This window comes from Bacillus rossius, chromosome 17 (assembly GCF_032445375.1).
Source record: "Bacillus rossius redtenbacheri isolate Brsri chromosome 17, Brsri_v3, whole genome shotgun sequence".
NCBI lineage: Eukaryota > Metazoa > Arthropoda > Insecta > Phasmatodea > Bacillidae > Bacillus > Bacillus rossius.
Genome location: NC_086344.1, coordinates 10,381,290 through 10,406,844, shown reverse-complemented (window position 1 = coordinate 10,406,844; position 25,555 = coordinate 10,381,290). Strand labels below are relative to the sequence as shown.

Genomic DNA, 25,555 nt, shown 5'->3' with positions numbered 1-25,555 from the left:
GAACAGGAGGAGCGAGTAGGCAGCCTGCCTTGAACAGGAGGAGCGAGTAGGCAGCCTGCCTTGAACAGGAGGAGCGAGTAGGCAGCCTGCCTTGAACAGGAGGAGCGAGTAGGCAGCCTGCCTTGAACAGGAGGAGCGAGTAGGCAGCCTGCCTTGAACAGGAGGAGCGAGTAGGCAGCCTGCCTTGAACAGGAGGAGCGAGTAGGCAGCCTGCCTTGAACAGGAGGAGCGAGTAGGCAGCCTGCCTTGAACAGGAGGAGCGAGTAGGCAGCCTGCCTTGAACAGGAGGAGCGAGTAGGCAGCCTGCCTTGAACAGGAGGAGCGAGTAGGCAGCCTGCCTTGAACAGGAGGAGCGAGTAGGCAGCCTGCCTTGAACAGGAGGAGCGAGTAGGCAGCCTGCCTTGAACAGGAGGAGCGAGTAGGCAGCCTGCCTTGAACAGGAGGAGCGAGTAGGCAGCCTGCCTTGAACAGGAGGAGCGAGTAGGCAGCCTGCCTTGAACAGGAGGAGCGAGTAGGCAGCCTTCATTGAACAGGAGGAGCGAGTAGGCAGCCTTCATTGAACAGGAGGAGCGAGTAGGCAGCCTGCCTTGAACAGGAGGAGCGAGTAGGCAGCCTGCCTTGAACAGGAGGAGCGAGTAGGCAGCCTGCCTTGAACAGGAGGAGCGAGTAGGCAGCCTGCCTTGAACAGGAGGAGCGAGTAGGCAGCCTGCCTTGAACAGGAGGAGCGAGTAGGCAGCCTGCCTTGAACAGGAGGAGCGAGTAGGCAGCCTGCCTTGAACAGGAGGAGCGAGTAGGCAGCCTGCCTTGAACAGGAGGAGCGAGTAGGCAGCCTGCCTTGAACAGGAGGAGCGAGTAGGCAGCCTGCCTTGAACAGGAGGAGCGAGTAGGCAGCCTGCCTTGAACAGGAGGAGCGAGTAGGCAGCCTGCCTTGAACAGGAGGAGCGAGTAGGCAGCCTGCCTTGAACAGGAGGAGCGAGTAGGCAGCCTGCCTTGAACAGGAGGAGCGAGTAGGCAGCCTTCATTGAACAGGAGGAGCGAGTAGGCAGCCTTCATTGAACAGGAGGAGCGAGTAGGCAGCCTTCCTTGAACAGGAAGAGTGATTAGGCAGCCTGCCTGGGTGCTAAACTCATCTTCCGCCGCCCCTGATCTTATCTTTTATTCTAGACGGACTTAAAATAATTTTTCAGTACTATTTGGGTCATGTTATCACAATATTTAGGTTAACATCAATGACATATTTCAGTCTACTAAAATTTCGTATGTATATTAATAAAATAATAAGAGTTATTTTTTCTCAAAAGACATTGTTATGAGTGTTTAAGCCAACACGTTCCAGGTAGTAAAATATTTGTAATATTCACACCAAGAGGAAAGTTTATATTTTATTTAATTTTTACTAATTTAAATGTGTATGGAAATTTATGATTTAACCAAAACAATTCTGATATTAAGCATTTCCAATCCAATAGACAGTATTTATTCAAAATGATAAATTTACAAAATATTCAAAAGGCCGGAGCTGAATCACAAACTAAATTCCGCGAAATAAATAATTGTTAATTATACACCAAAGGCGTGCAGATCAGTTGCGATAGTGTATCTAAATATTATTAGGAAACAAAACATCAGTAATGCATAACGTTTCCTGTTCTGTTTGATAATTTCAATGTCTGCTTCATTGTATTATTAATGCTGCCAAATACGTAAGCATGTTCGCAGCTGTATTGGTGCCTGTAAAATCATCATAATCGTAAGTATTTATACTTATGCATTTATGCAAAAAAAATAATAATTAAAAAATTTGTGTTTAATGAAACTATATTATTCCAAATATACATGAACTAAAGCTCTCATCATACAATTGGTATATTTTAAACAGTCAGAAACATTAGGAAACTTGAAGGCAATTGGATAACACAACATATTCCGTGTGGCTTCCAGACATTGACACGCATCTCCAGACATTGACACGCATCTCCAGACATTGACACGCATCTCCAGACATTGACACGCATCTCCAGACATTGACACGCATCTCCAGAGACGAGTCCTCGCTCGCTCCACTCGGTGGGACTCCCGAGGTCTGATCACTTCACAGACGAGAGAGCCACACCCGAAGTTCCCCGAAGTTCATGCTAGCTTTTTTTTCCCCGTTCCATCTCATTGTATAAACCGGTGTGGCATTAAATTTTGCGGTCGATTAGGGCAGGTTAACTACATTATAAATACTTTAAAACATTGTGGATGGTTGGTTATATTAGGTAAGTATAGTTACATTAAAAATACTGTAAAATAATTTTATGGTTGCTTAGCAAATAACTTTTTAATATGTAGCTATCCAGGGCTAGGAAACCGTTTATATGATTTCACAGTATCTATCTTTAATGTAGCTATCCTAACCAAATCAACCGTCCACAATGTTTTAAAGTATTTATAATGTAGCTAACATAACCTTTTACAATGAACAAAAAAAAAAAGAAAAGATGCACGATCGGGCGTTTGGCTCTCTCGTCTGTGAAAAGAAGGCTTCCCGGTGTGATCAGGGCGGGAACTCTTAAGGCGCATCAAACGCTTGTCGCGACTGGCTCGAGGTGGTGTGGTGTGGTGTGGTGTGGTGTGGTGTTGTGTGTGGTGTGGTGTGGTGTGGTGTGGTGTTGTGTGGTGTTGTGTGGTGTGGTGTGGTGTTGTGTGGTGTTGTGTGGTGTTGTGTGGTGTTGTGTGGTGTTGTGTGGTGTTGTGTGGTGTTGTGTGGTGTTGTGTGGTGTTGTGTGGTGTTGTGTGGTGTTGTGTGGTGTTGTGTGGTGTTGTGTGGTGTTGTGTGGTGTTGTGTGGTGTTGTGTGGTGTTGTGTGGTGTTGTGTGGTGTTGTGTGGTGTTGTGTGGTGTTGTGTTGTGTGGTGTGGTGTTGTGTTGTGTGGTGTTGTGTTGTGTGGTCTGGCGGCGCGGGAGAAGGTGGACATTGAAGCAGCGACTAAGCGAGTGGAAAAACACACCCTTTACGTTCTTTCTAAGACGGTAGTGCCTATACCGACGAAGCTGACGCGCGCAAAAACTTAACTTATTACAAGCAATACACCTCTCTTCTCTCCCCGCTGCCCAAATACTGACATGGTTGGCGCCACTACAGCCTACCAACAGACGAACCACCCCTGGCCTCGGCATTCCACCAGCACCGCTCGCTGGGAAGACTCGACTGGAAAGTAGTTCTCAAGGCGACAGTTGTTATTGCTACCACGTGGATTCATCGGAAGCATCCAGCCTGACACACTTCCTTTCTGGAAGATTGTCCTGTCTTGTAGTCAGTCTGTCAGCTATTCCCGAAGCTACGGTAAGTAGACATTTACGTCACTGTTTAGTGCGGGATTAACGTTCATACTTGTACCACGAAAACCAGTTGCAACATTCATAGATCTGAGCGATTGTTCCACATAAGAAGGTAAGAGAGTTAAACCAAACTGATTCCCTCTGATTCATTACATTAAATTAGTTTAATTAACTATGGTGGTAGAGCGTACAGTTTATGATTTAGCCTTTAGTTAAAAATCTTTTGGCAAAAAAGAGTCCGACAAAATTAATTTTGCTTTTTTTTTTTTTTTTTGTCTATCGTTTGGTGATCCCTTGTGGGTTTGCATTAAACCAACTGTAAAGCCAAATCAACCGAAGTCTGTACGATATAAGGCTCATCATATGGTGCTTTCAGCAAAAAACAACCATTGTCCACATATTTTCAGCATGTACTTATAACCATTCATCACAATATTTTTAACAAAAATAACCTTGTGTAGTATTTTAAGAAAAAGCAATCATTTCCCAAAGCATTTTGAACAAGATCAACTATTGTCCTTATTATTAGTAAATTATTTTATAGATATACAATCCTAACTATGTTGCTAACAGTCTTTTATTTAGATTGTTTTTTCTCTAATTTCTTGTATCAATAGTCTATCGATAACTGATATTCTATTCGTTTTCGTACACACTGACGAATTTGTTTTGGCAAAAAACCTTATTCCAGAACCAAGAAAGTATCAAGCCTAATTGGTTAGCTAGGTTTGCACATGAGTGTTGATTATAACATGAAAGCGTCGTGAGGAATGTGTTACTAATGACCCGTGAGCACTGGCGAGCAAGGCGGAGCTGTCATTGGGCCCCTACTAAGGTCTTGTTTAGTCACACCGTCTGACTGATTACCAAAAAAGTTGGCACATCGAAGATTTTTTTCATGGAGAAGGTTTTTATCCTTTTTCATTTTTTTTGTAAGTGGCCACTAGATGGCGCTGCAGCGCATCAACTTCTTAACCATACAACAGATCGCCATGGGTAAACAGAAAATCATAGGTCATAGACATACAAACAGTGAATGTGCGTCCCTTCTCTGTGTCCACCAGAATGTCATAAAGCGCTATCCACTTTGCTTTAACTCGCGGACAATGTATCACCCTGTGTTCATCCCGGGCAACGCCGGGTACTGCAGCTAGTTAAAATATAAAACGATTTCAGGAGCTACTAGCATCCAAACATAGGGAAACAACTCTCTGGATTGCCAGAAATTCGACAAAGTTTACACAACAGTGTGATCCTGCTCTTTCATTTTGAAAGTGTGTGGACAATTTTTATTACATTGGACGTAATTTATGAACCTCATGTAGGTGCTTGCCTTCTGCTGGCTGACCTTTGGCTTTGCAACTGCAGACTGATGCTGACGTCACGTGCTCTGACCAGCGTGGTTATGAGCTTCCTTCTCACAGCTTCCTCACCGCCACTTTCTCCTGTACACACCCTCGTGTATGACTGCATGCCAGCGTGATAAAAACAGTGCAGAAGGCTCAATCAAACAAGGGGTTTTGTTTTCGTACCAAAAAATAAACCAGTATCGCAAGTCCTACCGAAATGATTTTGTGCCTGTTGTCACAAATTTACAAAGCTATTATCCAAAGTAAAAGATTTAGCCAAAGCAATTTTTAAAAGAAATATTTTTTTTAGGATACAATTATTTTATTTTATTTTTTCATTTTCTCATATTGGTTTGTTAAATAGTATAATTTATGTGACACATATTAGGACACACTAATAAATGTGATGTACATGAAATAAATATAATATGCTCAATAAATTTATAGTTGCCACATTTTGAAATAAATTAAACAAATTTACATGTTATAATCATTGCCATGAACAGACCACAACGTTGTGCATTTTCTAACCTGTTAAAATGGTATCGCTTTGTTAAAGCAAAGCAATAATGCTTCTAGAAGCCACTAACTAGAGCACTTATGTTTTGACATTAATTTGTTTCAATGATTAAAATTCATCCTGGTTTGAAATCACCCAGGATGCCTATTCGAACCTCAAATAAATAGTTCTGCTTTGTAAACAGAAATTTAAATTAAATTGAAATGAAGATTTTGCAAATGCTTAATATCAAATTAAATAAATTCCATACTGTAATTTTTTTTTGTAAGTGAGATATCTCGCCAGTTTTTAACTATCCATAGGGAAGTACAGTTCTGCTTCACAGCTAAATAATGCAAAAAAGTAATTTTTTGTTCAGATTTATTTTATTTTTTCTTTCTTTTTTCTGTTTTTGTTTACTTTTCTCGCCAGAAGGAAGAGCACTATGCCGAAATATGACCCGCCTTATGTGAAAAAGCCCATCATGAAGAAGTACCCCAGTAAAGGGCCTAACCATAACCCAGAAGAAGCAGCGATGGAGAGTGCCAACAAGATCCTTACCTTTGGAAGCATGCCGTCCTATAGGTAAGGCTGTTTCAGGCAGGGTAGGGCCTGATGTGTGATGTTACATTGTTACATTCCTACATTCCCCAAGCCTGTTTGCTGCAGGAATTCCATGTGTTCTCTAACAAAAAATTCTGCTCACGATGAAGTTTGCTACAGTAAATTATATTATGAATACTCGTGAAACGAAAGTATTTTAAATTTTTCATATTGTATTTTGAACTTGACTGTCATTTTTGATCTGCCTTCTTGGATTCCGCCGTTTCGAATTTCACATCCGCCATTTTGATTTATATAAATTTACGCAATTTTGAATTATGACGTCACTGTTACAATTTTAGTTACGGCCGCCACCTTGAAAATCCGTAATTATTATCAGAAAAAATTGTGAAATATTAAAATTTATAAAACATATAACTAATCAAAATTTCGTACCCACTGAGGACCAAAAAATAAAAATGAAGACAGATCCTACCCCCATGGTGGCTGCTGGCAGACTGACCCCCACCAATAATGCCAAGGAAGATATATCGCCAGCTAGTATGACGTCATGTTCGCCATCTTGTTTTCGTCTACTGGAAACCGCCATATTGTATTCGACAATTTTTGTCTGATAGAGGGAGCCACCCACATATTAGTTTAATTTTTTACCTGCTAGGATGCAGTAATAATTTATTGCCAGGGCACCCGCCATCTTGGATTCCACAATCTCAAAAATCAGTATTTTTTAGATATAAATTCGGGGAAAATACCAAAATTATCAAAACATTTAGTCATTAAAATAATGATCTACCCCTCGATTACAGTGCTTGGTTCAATCTTTGCTCGATCCAAAAACGTTTATTCTAGGTAAAAATATATATATTTATTCAATTTAAAATTGTGAAAAATCCTAAAAAAAAAATATGCTTAAGTTCCACATCTACTAGCCTCCAGTAAGCAGATTATGACATAATTGCCACCATCTTGGAAATTTGTAATAACCTAGAAATTCAGGAAAAAATCCTAAAATTAAAAATAAAAAATCATTAAATAATGATTGACTCAATTCCCTTCCTTGGTTCGATTCTCAGTCAAAGATAAGAGTAACTAAAGCTTAATGTAAATTTTAAATTGTTTCATATTATATTTCATGGAGTTTATTAAACATTCTCTCTACGAAAAACGACGACTCTATACACGATACCTGGCGGTATATATACCTTGGCATTAGTGGTGGGGAGTAAGACTTCTAGCAGCCACCATGGGGGAAGGATCGGTCGTCAGTTTTATTTTTGCCCTAACCGGGTTCGAACTGAGGACTAAGAGTTCTATGGCTTAAGTGCGTTTTTTAAATTAAATTTTATTCAGATTTAATAAATTATTATTTTTATAAATTTTAATATTTTTCACAATTTTTTTCAATAATTACATATGTTCCAGATGGCGGCCATAACGAAAATTGTAATGGTGACATAGTTTAAAATGGCGGAATGTTCTAGAAATAAAAATGGTGGATGTGAAACTCAAAATGGAGGAATCCAAGATGGCGGATCCAAAATGGCCGCCGGGGTCAAGGTTAAGATCGAAGGTTAATGCCAAGGTTATCCAAGATGGCCACCTTGCAATCAGAATCCAAGATGGCGAATCGTCTCTTCGCTCTTCACTCCGACTCCAGTCGCCGGAGGAACTGTTATATACTAATTCTTTGCTAACTTTTGTTAACCGAAAAAGTGTAATAGTCGTACAAATACATCAAATTAGCAAACCATATATATATTTTTTAAACATTTTCCATTGTACCCGGATAACATTGCATTTCTGTTTCCTTACCTTGAAACTATTATTCTTTACAACGGTATTAGGATTGTCTCCGTTAAAGCAAGCTAACCTAGTGGGTTCTCATGGTAGGGCAATGAGGAGTCCTACGTGGTTGTTTTGTAGCCTGTTTTCTCACATGATTACTCTAAATAATTTCGAGGCTTTCCCAAGTAATTGACAAGCCATTATATTTTATCATAATTCAAAAATTACAATTTAGCTGTATATGCTCGTCAAAGAGCTCTTGTGCATTGCTTGCAATATAAACGTAGAATTACTTATCATATTTATCGATACATGAATGGCATAAATTACTACTTAAATACAGATGATTTGGTAAGCAGCTTATAATGCTTTATTAATGTCGTTAAGGTTTTTCGTAAACAAGAGCGACAAAACTATGTAAAAGTTAGGATACCATTGTATTTCTGTTCGCATCCTCGCAATGAACATTACACACTGGTTCGTGTGTATTCATATGTATAGATCGGACATGGGCAAACCTTTTAAGGGGAGGGCCAGATAAAATTAAAAAATATCTAGGCGGGCTTAAAAAAAAATAAACAAAATATATTTTTTATAAGTGATAAACTTAGTTTTTGATTTTCTCATCACACACAACTCATATTATATGCTACAACGTAACTGGAATGTTTAGGTAGCTTTTGAGAACAGCTATATAATTTTTATATATTATATTTTGCTGACCTGACAATTTTTTACGTAGAGCTCCTGCTTTTTGCTTCCGTTCTTCTTCGGTCATTGTTTCATAAGTGGCGTTGTTATGTTTTGTCATGAATTATTGTGATAGGTTGAATTTCTTGAATACGGCTACAGCTTCATTGCAAATGAGGCACACAGGTTTATCCTTAATAGGTGTGAAGAAGTATTGCCAAGTCCACTATCTTCAAATACTTGCCAGTGCAACGATCAAGCCGCAGAGGTGACTTGACACCGACCACGTGACTGTCCGAACTACACTGACCTTGAGAACAGACGAAGCGAAAATGGTAGCGCCCGATTAGTTCCGAACTTAGCCGAGCATCACCGAGCGCTCTGCAGGCCAGGCACTGTGAACACTGCAACACGCATTGTACTCCACATCGCCATGCTACCGATCTACAGACATCTACTATGGCACTACGCCTACGCGAGATTGCGTACAAACTCAGTTAACATTAGATGCGATAATATCGTACTTACAACGCAATGACAAGAAAACCGTTATTCTATTCTAGCTAAGCAGAAAATACATTTTGTCCTATGGTTTTCAAAACCAAATCGCGGGCCCGATTGACTAGCCCGAATGGCCGCAATTTACCCATGAATGGTATAGATTAACACAAATCTAGTTAAAAAATAAACAGCAATAATGAGAGGAGCTTGCAAGTGCAGTGGTGACGAGGGAAAATGACTAGAAAGAAACTTACCAAATCACAACCAAAAAAAATAGACATTTAAAGAACTTGACGCTGATAGTACAAATTTGCAATAGTCAGTTGGTGTAACAACAAAAATATTTTTTTTTAATAAAACCAAGTGGCAATATACTTTTACTGAAGATTTGTGTGTTTGGGTTTCCCTGATTGGCGCTCTTTGGTGGTAGACTCGCGTTAAAAAAATGATTGTGTAGTTCCAAACTACCTGTCAAGTGTACCCTGATCTTCCACTGTAGTTTATAATATTTCATCATTGTGCGTACTAGAGTTATTAAAAAAATATCTTAAATTCGCATTTCTATGGGATTGACCGAAGGTGAACACACTAGCTGTTAACAAAGCACAAAGAAATATCTTTAAACATTTGACATATTTAAAGAGAGGAAAGGGAACAATATTTTCATGAATGAAAAAATCGTATCCAACACGAACAATACATATCTTATAGTTTGTGGATTTTACGGTTTAAAGCTTACCCAGGGCATGTTATTCATTTCAAGCTCTCGCACAAATACATATTGTTACGATTTACCGCGGGTTCGTAAAGGATAGCCCAATCAAAGATTTTATTACACACACAGTTTTATTGATGGCCACTACTTATGTCACTTACAATTAATCTTATAAAATTGCCTAATATAATCAATTGCACTTAAAAAAAATTTGCTTCCCCAGTCACTCGTTTCTCACAATCCACACACCTCGCTGGGCCGCACCTTTGGCGCAACTCTCGCCGCAGCACCTCTCGTGGGTTTCCGCCGCCGCACTCCGCTGCCGCCGACGCACTTGCCTTCGCCGAGATCCCACTCGACGCCTCGCTCGGAACTTCGCTCGGGACTTCGCTCGGGACTTCGCTCGGGACTTCGCTCGGGACTTCGCTCGGGACTCCGCCGCGCCCGCGACACTATCGCCCGGAAACTCCGCCGTGGGAAAGCTCCCGCCTGAACTCTGACTCTCAACTCTCTCTCTGAACTCCACTCCCCTGAGGCCGACGTCCTCTTTTATATATCAGCCGTCATTTCTGGAACTCACGAGCGCGGCCGGGGCCAGTCGCATCATTCCGTGCCGACACGACGGTAGAAATCTCTCGAAACACGTGTCGGCGACTCGCGTAACTCCGCAGCTGTCTGGTGTCAGTTACGTGTCAAAAGCAGGGCGCCGCGCGGGGAGTGGGGGGAAGGAGGGGGGAAAGCGACAATCCTTGTTATCTTCCAGGCGCGCGCGGCGCATATCATATTGCGGCAGTCGCCAGATTGTATGCTATCACGGGCGCTAGTTGACTGCAGGGCGCGCCTGTGTCGCGGTATTAGTAGCTGCACACCCACTTGGTTCGTGCCAACAGTGATGTGAGTGCTGCCACTGCAGCCCCGAGGTGCTAGATATGCAGGCCGGCGGGTAGTGCGACCCTAGCGCCAGAACAAACACCCGATACCACTTATCAACACTGTGCCCGTGTCCGGTTCCAAACAACGCAACACACCCGCCTATATATCTCCTTTTGGACAGCGGACACCAGGAATCCGGGATGTGTGCGTGTGATTTCCGCCGTCTTCCTGCGCGGCCAATGACAGGCGAGACCTCGCCTGATTGGCCGAGCACCCGAGAACTTCTTTTTGGTGGCGAGGTTTGCCGAGCAGCCAAGGCCAACTGCTCAGCTTAAATTAATACCCCCCCCCCTTTGAATTTAAATTTTTAAACTTAAAGGGAGGGCTGGACAACACACGAGTTTAAAGTAGAGTCACCACACGAAATTAAAGTAGATTACACCAGGCCATTTGCAACAAATCACAGCTTCGCAGCTTATTTAGAAAGTTATTTACAAAAGTCAAAACAGAATTCACATAGGTCAAAACAGGAGGTTATGGGTCAGCAGGACGCCACCTGGTACTCCTAAAGGGTCGCGGAGTTCGATGCCAAGTTGCGGCATTCGGGCCCCGCGGCCCTCACTGGCGATGATGTTATCCCTTTATCAGTCAGACGAGAGTCTGCTGGGGGGGTGCTTCATTAAGCACTGATACTGAGCCGGTTAGCTACTAAAGTTTTTTTTTGTGAATAAGTTTCTGTTTTACTTTAAGGTATACACTTAGTATGTCGCAGATGTCAGTCCAGGCACAAGGTGACAGAGATGCAGACCGCCATCCTTGTGACGTCACGGCGGCCTTCTTGGATGATCTTAAATTTTGACCGTGACCCCCGGAAGCTAATTTTAATTATCTTTGCCCCTGCTGCCATCTTTGATTCTGCCATATTGGATTCTGCAATTTTGTTTTCTAGAACTTTCCGCCTCGGGTTTTCTAGATTTTTTCGTCATTTGAATTATTTAAGGACATCCCGTCCACAATTTTAAATTATGACGTTCCGTCGGTCATCTTGAAAAACTGTAATTAATATGCAAAAATCTGAAACGTTTTTAACATTTATTAAAAAATTATTTAATTTTATTTAATTATTTAATAATAAAATAAAGCCCACTTCAGCCATGGACCTTGGAAGCCTCGGTTATAACCCTGAGAGATCGATCAATTAAAATTGGCGACAGGGTCTCATTGATGTCCTCAATTAGAATGACCCCCTCACCCCTCGCAATTACTACTAAATCATATATTTCCCCATTATGACGTCATGGCGGCCATATTGCATCTGCGATCTGGTTTACATCTGCTGGAGAGTGTAAACTGTGCAGATTGTTTATTTTAAACATCTTGGTTTATTTTTAAACTGCTAGATTAAATTTCTATCAATCACCAGACAGTAAGATATTGCCACTTCTGCCATACTGACGGCCAACATGGCCGTTGGATTCGAAAAAATTACAAAAAACATTAAAATTTTAGCTAATAAAATATTGATTGCCTCGATCGATTACCGTTTTTGGTTTAATCCTTGGTTGATGTAAAAATAAGTGTCCGGAGCGTACAATGAGTGTCCGGCGTGTACAAATCTTTTGTATAATTTAATAACACCCTTGGAAATTACAATATCAAATCCGTTCAAATTGTTTGTAAACCTTATAAATATAAGGAGGGATTAATATACAAAAATAAATTTACAATTACCTTAGTAATCACACCATAAAATCCATTCAAATTATTTGTAGATCTTTTAATTTTTATCAAAACTTATCTGAAACAAGTTTTTCTAAGATGAGCCATTGAAAATTTCATCAAAATCGGTCCAGCCGTTTTGGAGTCCATAGGAAACACACGTGCACACATCGATTTTCATATACCAAAAAGATTTTACTTTTTGGTTATTTTTAATCGTAAACTCTTTATTCCTCTAACCATTATCTTTACTGGGCCTAATTTTTTTTTTTTTTAGTTTAATTCCGAACCATTATTTTGAATTGCTGCCTTCAAGAGATTATACGAGTGTACTTGTGCCTTCAGCCATCTGTCACGGCTAGAGACTCCTGAAACCTACGTCAACCGCACAAGTGGGGATGAGAGAGAGGGAATGATAAAGGTGATGATGAAAGATTAGGAGGGTTGATGGGGAAAGGGAGTGTGATTGCCCATTACCGAATTCCCTAAGACGCTATGAGATCATCAGAATGATGGGTTGGGGAGGGGGTGGGGTGTTTCCACAATATTTTACCTTCAAAGACAGGAAGGGTGAGGACTCCCTTTTCAGTGACACCCAACATGTTATTACTTAAAAATAAAATAAAGGGTTCTCAAAGGCCAAAAATAGCTTGTATTATCAAAGTCATTCTAAAAATTATGGAATTAAAATAACTTTCGTATACAGACACCATATATACTTTAACTTTGAAAACATCTGAGCTTAGTTTTTCCTCTAATAAAACTTTAAATGTTTGTGATAGTCATGGTTATATTTTTAATGACGTCAGAAAAGGCAATATTATTTTCTTGGATAAATTAATCTAAAACTAATAAAAATATTGTATTTATTTTACAATGTATTTCAATAAATAAAATACAACTTCGATTTTAAGCAAATATTCGTTCCTTCAGGTTGATATTTTCTTATTTTCTGAATGAGACACTATTCGTAATACTTATTGTGGCTGCCAACACATGAAACCTAATAAATTATTTCATGAAGAAAATATGAATATTTTGGTCTTTAAAAGTCTTTCGCAAATTCAAAAATTTTAAATTAAAAGCATCTGAGCAGGATTTTTGCTATACTGATAGTGTGTAAGCATATCTATCGTTTCTAAAGTTGAAGAAATGGAATATGTATCTCAAGATCAAAACGATGTCAATTTAATTTTTTTTCATATATTTAAGAATTTTTGTAAGATGTATATTGTTTTAAGAAAAAGGGAATATGTGATTATAAATAAGTTTTGATTTTATTTACGTGTGAATGATTTTGTTGAATGACTGTTGATTTTCCATTTTTTTTTTAATTATTTAATATTTTGCAAGCTTCAGCATTTTCTTGTGTTTGTGTTGTTCTTTATACATTATTTTATAGGTATTTTCCCCTCTTTTTATTACTACACGGACAGTTGCTGTATTATTAAAAAAAGATAATAAAAATACTTTTTTTTGTGTTAATTTAAGAGACGTAAGTTTGTTTAGCTAATTTCTATATATAAATTTCTTTTTATAGCCTAGAACTATTAATAATAAATAATATTATTCTATTTCCCTTATTAAAATTTAATGTCATTATGAACAGCAGCAAAACTAATTTCTATCTTTAGAATTTATTTTGAATCCTATTCGAGGTGTATTTTCCATTAAGATTTTCTTCTCTTCGTGACAGTAGGAACTTTAAAAATTAAAATAAAAGTATCTTTAAATCAAGTCAAGTAATTTTTCGTGTACTTTAAATAGCTTCTGAATTTCTGATTTGTTGTACACTAGAGAGGGGACTTGTCTCCCACTGAAAGTACCTTGGAGCTGTTTGTACAGGTTGTGTGTGAAGAGAGTGGCAGTTGTGTCACGCCTGTTGTCTGTGTTTGTCAGTCGAGGAGATGCGCAGAGAGTGCTGTTCCGCCCGGCCAACCATATGTCAGCGGGAATCACCTCGCGCTTCCAGTTAGTTTGTTGAGCTCTCTGCTTGCTGGTCGCCAGACGTACCTGCGCCGAGTAGCACGGCAGTTCGCTTGGGACAGCACCCATGTCCATGTGTTGTTCGGTGTCGGTAGACTGTGTTAGCTCCTGTGCCTGAAGTGACATGCCATTGTGTTTTCGGCCACAAAATTCGGAGCCAAATATGAAATAAAGTCTGTTTTATTTGTTTGGGCCAAAGTTAGGAAATAACATTCGTTAATTTTATTTTTTTGCAATTTCAAATAAGTTACCACTGTGTCATTTTAGACTTATATCAGTATACAATGACTTACATACATTACATTTTCCTCTAGAAAAAACATGTTTTAATCGTAAAATATTTAAACCACATTGCAATTAATGTAACCCTATTCGGTTAATCACTAATTTGCATTTATAACAGTGAAGTTCACGCGCGTAACGTTTTGTTTTCCCAAGTCCAGCACATTCACTGTATGGTCTTTTTTTTTTACAGTGACAGGATTGCAGCCAAGTTTCCTTAGGTCTCGAACTGAAAAAAACAGTTCGTTGCAGTAGAAACAGGGGCAGTCAGTGTCGGCACATCTCCAAAAAGTTATTTTTCGTAGCTCATTTCTTTATCCATCATGCTTGCTTTCCGGGCTGACTTTCGCTGTTCTTGTACGTTCTTCTCTGCTACGTTCTTCTTCAACGTACAAGATAGGGACTGGTTGTAAAAGTGCAAGTGCATGATTTTCCTTGGATTTTCTTTTTTGGTCCACATGCAGTTGCCTGAGAAAGGGGTGAAATTGTAGCAACAGAAACATTGTTAGGAGGGGTAGATTGGCTATCGTCGTTTGCTCTGTCATCGAGGTTTGAGGGCGATGGTGTCTGATGATTTTCTTGAGCATGGCTGTCTTCATCTTGAATATAATGTATATAAGTACCTGGGAGTTCTGAGTCCTTGACTTGATTGACTAGTTGTAGACGCGAGTGACAAATTGGTATCGTCAGTGTTCCATCTTCTTGTGAAAGTGGAATGTCTGTTATGTCGGCTGGCTCAAACAAGTGGTCCGGGAATATATCTGGATTCACTGGCCAAAGTCCTGTTTTCTGAAAAATAATTTTCAGCAATAGCTGAAGTGGCTGTTTTTTTCTTCCATATGCATCACTGAAGAGTTCGCTGTTCTGATACTGACAGTTCTTCCAGGATGATTCTTCAGCCATTTGGTTACTTCCTGGTCGCAATAGGTCTTGAGGAGGCCATACAATGAGGATGTAAACATATAAAATGTCCATTTTATTTTGCATATGTCAGTACATATACATGTTAACGACTTGAATGTCCATCTACAATAAGGAGAATTTTGTTTTCTTGGGTAGGCGTGATAAAAGATGAAAAATGACTCAACCATGTTAGGAAACTCTCCCCTGTCATCCAACCACTTTCACGTGCAATACCCAAGGTTCCATGAGGAGAAATATCTGTTAATTATTTTTTCCAGTTTTACGCGGAAAGATCAGAGCAGGAGGAACAAAGCCTACAGGACTCGTACAACAGACCACAGTGACATATAGGCCCCACTCTGTGCTAGTTGTAACCACCACCTGTTTTTTTCCTGTAGTAGCAAAAACCTTTTGGGTTTCTTGAACTGTAGACAAGCTGGGTTCAGCAACATTATATATTCTACTGATGCTTATGTTGTAATTGTGTTGAGTCTCTTGATATGTATTGAAAAATTTACTTACTTGCCGTTTGTTGAAAGCTATCGCATCGCACGTGATGCTGATGCAGATGTTGCTTCTGGTTTTACTTAAAGATATGTCCGGATTACACTTCATAAATCCTTGCATCCAATCCCAACCAGCCATTTGCTTTTCTTGGTTCAAACGGTGAGCAATAGCATCTCTTTCTGCTAGTTGATAAGCAAGTTTTATTACATATGTGCATGCGAGACCAAATAAACGGGATTCCAAAAGTTTCAAGTGGGTCACAAGTGCACGTTCATATAGTTACGTCAAATACGGGATGAAAACTGCCCAAACCTTTGTTCACACCGCTGAAGAATTTATTTTAGTTTTTCGCTCTTCTGCTAAAGAATAGCCTGTGGTACATTAAATCTCTGTGCAGCTAGAAGCCAGCCCATTTCTCCTGCATTAACCACATCTATAGCTGTCTGCTTTACCACTTCCTCCCAGGATCGCCGGGAAGACTTCCTTTTGTGTCTTCCAACCACTTGCCAACATATCCCGAAACTTAGTTCTGAAACTTGATACTTTAAGGTACTTGTCATGCTAGGACCAATTTTATATTTGACGCCACGTATCTTAAAAGAGCAAGTTACTGCAAGTAGCAATTTTGTTTGCCTATATTTTTGAGGCATGCTGTTAAGAAAAATAAATTTTTTAGCCTTATATTATAGGATTAATTACTAGGCTTTAAGTCATTAATAGCTCGATTGTTAAGTTAAGCCTTATTACAAATGTTAATTATTAAATTTAATAAATACTAAAAAAAGAATAAATTCCATAATATGGCAAACATATAGCGAATATTTTAACCTTGCATTTTAACCCACCCAGATAAAACTTGTAGACAATGTATTCAATTCAATAAATAGCAATAATACTCACCAACATATGAAAAAAAAATGTTTTCGGAAATATATCTTCCAATAAATTTTAACACAATGCAACTATTTATTACAGTGACACATTTTTCCATCCTCACACAGTTTCACAGTCACCAATACCGACGCCATTTGCAGCGCACCACTACAGCTGACCTTGCTCGCCATAGACTATAATATAATCATCTGTAGTGAGCAGAAGGCCAAAACACATGGTGTGTCATTTTAAGCTGGTCTCCCCTACTTAGTTCTAAGGAGGTGGGACAGGAACCAAAATATGTCATCATGGTTTCTGCTTTTTGGCCATAGGCATTTTCTTTTCTTTGATTTATTAAAAAAAATAGCCTAATTGAAGCATTGAACATAATATTAATTTCACTTTTAGAAAACACTGCCTCTGTTACAATATTTTCAACTGGCCCAATTTTAAGGTGTAAAATATTGTCGAAATATAAAAGTTTTGAACCAATGTGTTATTTCGGTTCCTATCTTCTCCCAGAACTATATATGTATATATATTTATTCTATATATATTCTGTATATATATATATATATTCTGTATATATATATATATATTCTGTATATATATATATATATTCTGTGTATATATATATATATTCTGTATATATATATACTGTATATATATATATTAATTCTGTATATATATATATTCTATATATATTCTGTATATATATATATTCTATATATATATTCTGTATATATATATTCTATATATATTCTGTATATATATATATATTCTGTATATATATTCTGTATATATATTCTGTATGTATATATTCTGTATATTACTTATAAAGCGTATTACTTCAGATGTCTGCGCTAGTAATATATTAGTGTAACTATATAAATTATATAATATGCATTTACTTATTTTAATGGTAGTTCTTAAGAAAATTGAAATTGACTTCTCTCCTTAATAATCGGTGACCTTGGTAGTTTATAAATGGGCCTACTGCCCCTGGATCCAGGATGAGTATAGTGAATTGTTGGCGCCATCTTGGATTGTGACATCACGGTGGCCATATTGTATGACTTTTAACCTTGACCCCTGTGGCTATTTAGGATTCACTGTCATTTTGAATTAATACATCATCGTTGCACTTTCCGTTACGACCAACATATTTAATTCCAGCAATAATGGAAACTAATGCCCCACTAACATTGCAATTTTCGTTATGGCCGCCATATTGAAAATCAGTAATTATCTGAATTTAACAGGAAAAATATTAAAATTAACAAGAAATTAATTTATAAAATTTAAACTAAAACACTTTCAGCCATTTTGAAATTTGTACGGAATATGGAAAATCCATAAATTTTATCGGAAAAAATTTTAAACTCCTTAAATATTTACTTGATTAAATTTTGAAAATAAAATTTTTAAAAAGTTACTGGGTTTGAACCCGGCGAAGTCAACCGAATTAAAATGGCAACGTTTCTTTCCTCTCCGTGGAGACTGCCAGGCAACTATCCTCCACCACTAAATCCAATATATATTTGTATATTTGTTTTTGCCTAAACGACTCAAAACAGTCTGCAAATACTTCCTACAAAAAAAAACTTAAACCTTATTGAGAATATTCTAAGATTTTATATAATATATTTTAATGTTATTAAAGTAATACTACGTTTTTCCAGTGATGAGATTTGAACCTGTGGCCAACTCCTCTTATGCCGGGGAAGTTGTACACGTCCGCACTTACCACGCCAGTCCCGCGTACGCGTCACGATTAACATCCTGAGTTTGTAATGGATTTAAGCTTAAAAGACGCGCATAGACTGACTTAACTATTGGCAAGTGCGCAAAATGCTGTACTAGCATACTCAACTAAATTTAACGACAATCCCGAAAACTCTACAGTGATAGGCACAATAATGAGTTAAAAAGCCAAATATCCTGAAACTTAAATACTTTCCAAACAATGTATAGTCATACCAAAAAAAAAAAGGAATGGGCCTTAGAAGGTAAACTCTAGGTGGCATTTTAAATTGCTATAATTGCATTGACAGACTAACGACATTTAGTTAGACAAAAATTACAGAAAAATAAATTCTAAACCAAAGTCCCATAAGTCTCTTACGGAGGAGGAGGGGAGATACAAATGACGTTCTTCAGGTCTATATTCCACAACGCTAAATCCAGTCGCCGCACTATGTTTTCAAAAACACATCTTCTTTAAGCCAGGCTTCGTACCAGCGGGGAAAATAAAGTACTAAAATCCAGTCGTGTCACTCACTTGGTGCTGAAGCATACCTTTGATGTAGTAGACTTTCGGGGTGGGGCATAAACCCCACTCACTATTGCGCCGCTAGCAGCGCGATGCTTCTGTGGCTTGTCCACTTGCCCCACACCGTCGCGCGCTCGTGTAACACCGCGTTTTAGGCTTTGCGAAACTAGCCATGGGATGGCATTACCGTCACTAAAATTGAAGTAGTGATAAACAATTACCGTCCAAATCGACGAGCCGTGCGAAATTACACTTTTCTTAAAATCCATTTAAATAACATTGAGTGCAGCAAACCTAAGCAATTTTCGATGATTACAGACTATTGCTGTTAACTCTCGTTCACGAAACGAAGCAAAAGGCAAGTCCCCCATGGCTGGGGTCCGAGTTCGCGCGGGCTAACACTGCATACTGCACAAGCAGTTCCGCAAATAAGCTCCGTCGCGGCCGGCTGTCAAACACACAGTCCAGGCCATCAGCTGGGAGCCGAAACACACTCGTCACGTCACCTGACGTCACGCCCCCTCCTCTCCACCCCCCCTCACTCCGCTAGATAGTTCTCGTTAATTCTCGTAAGTACCGCTACACAGTAAGAATAATTAACGTAAAATAAACAAAGTATAATAAAATATTACAATGAATAAATATTACAATACACCACTAAATAATATAAGTACAAATTCTGATACCAATGAAAAATATTTTTAAGTTTGCACACTTCCGTACTCTATGTGATGGCGGCCAAGTTTATTAAAGAAAAGCTAGAAGCGCTTATAAAAACGTATTTAAAAACTAATATACACATAATACTGAAATAGTGTGATAAAAAAATTAATCAACTTGGAATAAACTTTATACAGTATAAAAATAATTAAATCCAGGGAGACTGAGGCCGGGCAAGGTTGCCAACCGCGCGGTCTGTCACCGCGCCGTCGGGGTCATGGCGGGTTTGGGAGATCGTGCATTATAAACCTTCCGACACCAGTTTCCTTACATACATATTTTAAAATTTTCATTATTTTTACTATGGATTTTTAGTTACTAATTATATTCCAGGGTAGTTTCACTAGCATAAAGTTTCATTTGGTGCACCAATACGTTTAGTATGTACCCAGATGTTCAAGAAAGTGACTATATACGGGATTATGTTACCGGACGCGGGTTCTCAATCTTAGTGTCACATTTCCGTTCATCGCCTTTCGTTACATATTTTCTCGAAATTACTTCTACAAAATGCTGTATGCCGAAGGCTAAGATGCATACACATCAAGTTCTCAAAAAATCTGGCATTTCAGAGTTACCGAAAGAGACCTAATACTCCCCAAAGATTAATATTCTCAAAAATGACAAATTCAAGCCTCCGATGACCTTCATTGATATTGGCCCTTGACTCCAGTGGCCATATTACACATAACGCTCTACCCCTCGTATTGAATTCTAAAACATTCCACTATCTTGAATGACGTCATGGACGCCTTCTTGGTCACCAACCTTTAAACCTGCAATCATTCAGCAATTTCAGAAAATAAATTCTTAAAGATTATTGAAAACTAAAAAAACCATAAATTTATAAAATTTTAGAAAAAAAATGGTTGTCTGTAAAGTCGGTTTACGGACGATAGTTTAACGTGACAAGGTCATAACAAAACATTGTTGAAATGATTGCATACTTTTATGGATAAAATTGAGTCATTTTATTTTTAATAATAAAAGAATAAATACTTGAATTAAACTAGTAATCAGATTTTTGAAATACAAGAATAATTAACCTTTATTGTCGAAATTGTTGTTGTAATAAGCAATGGAAACCACATTAACTTTTCACTTCACTTTATAAACAGTCGACGAAACAGTTCACATGTAGATGACATGTAATTAATTTTAAACACTGGTGTTTAGCTATAAAGTTTAAATATAATTATGAACAAGTTTTCATATAAATCAACTGTAATCAAATATCTATCATCAATTATATGAATCACCATAATTTTTTAGTCAGTTGTAACATTACCTATTATTACTGCACTCGCCGACAGCGTAACGGTACAATGAGCGTAACGGGACACAGCGTAACGGAACTATGTGCGTAACGGGACACTTTTCGTGCGTGCAGCCGGCGTTCATCGATTTATTAGACGTTGTCACGTCAAAAAAGAATTTATATAATTGTTGAAACTGGTGACTGCATATTTAAATGTTCCTTTCCCCATAAGTAAACTGGCTCACACTACTAATAACCAGGCTACTACTAGGTATACCAGTGTAACTTTCATTCTAGCCATATTGGATGCCGCAATATTGAATTAGCTGTTCGTCGGCTAGAGTGCAGTGCCGATAGAATGATGTAGCACTTTAGCAGACACAAAGACAAGCAAACATATCGGCAACCGCCACACTGCCTAGTAGTGGAGGCCAGACCGTGGGCACCATGAGGGAAGAAATATTTAAATTGTCAATCGCTAGATTCCAAACTCGATATGGTAAATTATGTGCTACTAAATTTTATAAATATTTTTATGTATATTTTTATATAAAAAATCTATTTGATTTAAGTGATGATTGTAGATTTTCGAGATAACGACCGAGGTGGTGGCCATGGCATCATTCAAGATAGTGAAATTTTCTAGAATGCAAGATGGGGAAACTTTCTAGAATCCAAGAGTGTAGAATTCTATACGCAGATTTTTAAAATTTCAAAATAGTGGGATGTTTTAACAGGGGCAAAAGTAAAAACTCAATTTCAATGTCATCAGATCGTTTAATATCGCATTTTGAAGAATATTATACCTTTTTTGGGAAATAGTAAACATGTTTGCAAGATTCTTAAATTTAAATTTTTTTAAGATATTTGGATGAAATTTTTTCAAAGCGGATTTGTTCCCTTAGAAAAGGAAAATATTGTCTAGAAAATAAGAAATATTTAGTCATTTTAGAGGGAAGGCAGTACAGATAACTAGAGAGGGGGCAATAAGAAGGAGAGAAGATTCTTGTTTAGAAATAACGTCAAAATCATAAATGTCTTCTTGCTGCCGGCACAACATAATAAAAAATATTGGAAATATTAACTATTTTGTGGAAATTTAATATGAAAGAAGATAGCAGTAGTTCCGTTAAAACAAAATATTAAAAAAATAATCATACTGCTGTCTATGAACGAACCGAAACAGCAAAAAAAAAAAAAAAGTTAAAATAAGATAATTCAAAAACCCAATTTACATTTACGAGAACGAATAATACTTTCAGGATAGACGGAAGAAACATTAAAAAGAAAAAAGGTTGAATACCGATAAGTTAAAATGCTTTCTTCAACCTACTTGGCTAGACACATACAAGACTCCCTAATAACACATTTCGGAAATTGCCTAATGGAGGACCACTATTTCCCACGCCCTAAACTACCTAATCCTGATATCCCGCACCACGCTTGACTATACTATACTCAAGAGTAGTAAGGATACAGTTTAATGTATCGTAGCGGTGTATCCACAAACACATATATTTTCTTATACTCGCGAATAGTAAGGATAGAATTTACTGTAAAAGGCTAGCGTCTCGTAATAATTTTACAGTACAAAACATCTCCGTTAGCGCGTGCGTGTGCTCTTGCGTCCGCGTTAGCGCGTGCGTGTTGCCTTGCGTCGGCGATAGCGCGTACGTGTGCTCTTGCGTCCACGTTAGCGCGTGCGTGTGCTCTTGCGTCCGCGTTAGCGCGTGCGTGTGCTCTTGCGTCCGCGTTAGCGCGTGCGTGTTGCCTTGCGTCTGCGTTAGCGCGTACGTGTGCTCTTGCGTCTTCGTTAGCGCGTGCGTGTGCTCTTGCGTCTGCGTTAGCGCGTGCGTGTGCTCTTCCGTCTGCGTTAGCGCGTGCGTGTGCTCTTGCGTCTGCGTTAGCGCGTGCGTGTTGCCTTGCGTCTGCGTTAGCGCGTGCGTGTGCTCTTGCGTCTGCGTTAGCGCGTGCGTGTGCTCTTGCGTCTGCGTTAGCGCGTGCGAGTGCTCTTGCGTCTGCGTTAGCGCGTGCGTGTGCTGTTGCGTCTGCGTTAGCGCGTGCGCTCTTGCGTCTTCGTTAGCGCGTGCGTGTTGCCTTGCGTCTGCGTTAGCGAGTGCGTGTTGCCTTGCGTCTGCGTTAGCGCGTGCGTGTGCTCTTGCGTCTGCGTTAGCGCGTGCGTGTGCTCTTGCGTCTGCGTTAGCGCGTGCGTGTGCTCTTGCGTCTGCGTTAGCGCGTGCGTGTGCTCTTGCGTCTGCGTTAGCGCGTGCGTGTGCTCTTGCGTCTGCGTTAGCGCGTGCGTGTGCTCTTGCGTCTGCGTTAGCGCGTGCGTGTGCTATTGCGTCTCCGTTAGCGCGTGCGTGTGCTGTTGCGTCTCCGTTAGCGCGTGCGTGTGCTCTTGCGTCTGCGTAAGCGCGTGCGTGTTGCCTTGCGTCTGCGTTAGCGCGTGCGTGTTGCCTTGCGTCTGCGTTAGCGCGTGCGTGTGCTCTTGCGTCTGCGTTAGCGCGTGCGTGTGCTCTTGCGTCTGCGTTAGCGCGTGCGTGTGCTCTTGCGTATGCGTTAGCGCGTGCGTGTGCTCTTGCGTATGCGTTAGCGCGTGCGTGTGCTCTTGCGTCTGCGTTAGTGCGTGCGCTTGCCTTGTGTCTGCGTTTGCGCGTGCGTGTGCTCTTGCGTCTGCGTTAGCGCGTGCGTGTGCTCTTGCGTCTGCGTTAGCGCGTGCGTGTGCTCTTGCGTCTGCGTTAGCGCGTGCGTGTGCTCTTGCGTCTGCCTTAGCGCGTACATGTGCTCTTGCGTCTGCGTTAGCGCGTGCGTGTTGCCTTGCGTCTGCGTTAGCGCGTGCGTGTGCTCTTGCGTCTGCGTTAGCGCGTGCGTGCGCTCTTGCGTCTGCGTTAGCGCGTGCGTGTGCTCTTGCGTCTGCGTTAGCGCGTAGTGTGCTCTTGCGTCTGCGTTAGCGCGTGCGTGTTGCCTTGCGTCTTCGTTAGCGCGTGCGTGTGCTCTTGCGTCTTCGTTAGCGCGTAGTGTGCTCTTGCGTCTGCGTTAGCGCGTGCGTGTTGCCTTGCGTCTGCGTTAGCGCGTGCGTGTTGCCTTGCGTCTGCGTTAGCGCGTGCGTGTGCTCTTGCGTCTGCGTTAGCGCGTGCGTGTGCTCTTGCGTCTGCGTTAGCGCGTGCGTGTGCTCTTGCGTCTGCGTTAGCGCGTGCGTGTGCTCTTGCGTCTGCGTTAGCGCGTGCGCTCTTGCGTCTTCGTTAGCGCGTGCGTCTTGCCTTGCGTCTGCGTTAGCGCGTGCGTGTGCTCTTGCGTCTGCGTTAGCGCGTGCGTGTGCTCTTGCGTCTGCGTTAGCGCGTGCGTGTGCTCTTGCGTCTGCGTTAGCGCGTGCGTGTGCTCTTGCGTCTGCGTTAGTGCGTGCGTGTGCTCTTGTGTCTGCGTTAGCGCGTGGGTGTTCTCTTGCGTCTGCGTTAGCGCGTGCGTGTGCTCTTGCGTCTGCGTTAGCGCGTGCGTGTGCTCTTGCGTCTGCGTTAGCGCGTGCGTGTTGCCTTGCGTCTGGGTTAGCGCGTGGGTGTTGCCTTGCGTCTGCTTTAGCGCGTGCGTGTTCTCTTGCGTCTGCGTTAGTGCGTGGGTGTGCTCTTGCGTCTGCGTTAGTGCGTTGGTGTGCTCTTGCGTCTGCGTTAGTCGTGGTTGTGCTTTTGCGTCTGCGTTAGTGCGTGGGTGTAGCCTTGCATCTGCGTTAGCGCGTGGGTGTTGCCTTGCGTATGCGCTAGCGCGAGGGTGTAGCCTTGCGTCTGGGTTAGCGCGTGCGTGTTGCCTTGCGTCTAGGTTAGCGCGTGCGTGTGCTCTTGCGTCTGCGTTAGCGCGTGCGTGTTCCTTTGCGTCTGCGTTAGCGCGTGCGTGTGCTCTTGCGTCTGCGTTAGCGCTTGCGTCTGCGTTAGCGCGTTTGCGTGTGCCCTTGCGTCTGCGTTAGCGCGTTTGCGTGTGCCCTTGCGTCTGCGTTAGCACGTGGGTGTGCCTTTGCGTCTGCGTTAGCGCGTGGGTGTTACTTTGCGTCTACGTTAGCGCGTGGGTGTTGCCTTGCGTATGCGTTAGTGCATGCGTGTTGCCTTGCGTATGCATTAGTGCATGCGTGTTGCCTTGCGTCTCTGTTAGCGCGTGCGTTGCCCTTGCGTCTGCGTTAGCTAGCGCGTGGGTGTTGCCTTGCGTATGCGTTATTGCGTCGGTGTGCCCTTGCTTCTGCGTTAGGACGTGGGTGTTGCCTTGCGTATGCGTTAGTGCATGCGTGTTGTCTTGCGTCTACGTTAGCGAGCGCGTGTGTCCTTGCGTCTGCGTTAGCGCGTGGGTGTTGCCTTGCGTCTGCTTTAGAGCGTGCGTGTACCCTTGCGTCTGCGCTAGCACGTGCGCGTGCCTTTGCGTGTACATTAGCGCGTGCGTGTGGCCTTGCGTCTGCGTTAGAGCGTTAACCTATACTGTAACTGTCTGTCATTCCAAAACATTAACAGTGACGTGACGTGACGCAAGTGGACGGTCTTAACTAACCGGCAAAAATTATAAAATTATTCACGTGTCGCATGACGCGCAGAAAACCGGGTCGCGACCCAAGCGCCGGCCAATCAGGAGTACCAGCAGACATCTCGCAGGCGTGAACCAAGTGTGTGCACCAAGGGTGGGATGAATACCAAAATAATTTACAGATAAAATGAACCATCATTTGGAAATCTCTTTGAGCAATGTAAATACATTTTTTAAAA

General features: G+C 40.8%; 1 protein-coding gene and 1 long non-coding RNA gene across 2 annotated transcripts in view; one reads left to right on the top strand and one right to left on the bottom strand.

Moving 5' to 3' along the window:
* Window positions 1-25,555, top strand: part of LOC134540809 (disintegrin and metalloproteinase domain-containing protein 12) — a 658,355-nt gene that overhangs the window by 552,293 nt on the left and 80,507 nt on the right. Inside the window, exons 23-24 of the mRNA XM_063383750.1 lie at window positions 5,604-5,756; window positions 13,918-13,989. Coding sequence (XP_063239820.1) covers window positions 5,604-5,756; window positions 13,918-13,989 — 225 coding nt within the window. The remainder of the gene's footprint in view (window positions 1-5,603; window positions 5,757-13,917; window positions 13,990-25,555) is intronic.
* Window positions 1-25,555, bottom strand: part of LOC134540810 (uncharacterized) — an 88,264-nt gene that overhangs the window by 61,589 nt on the left and 1,120 nt on the right. The gene's annotated exons all lie outside the window — the stretch shown is intronic.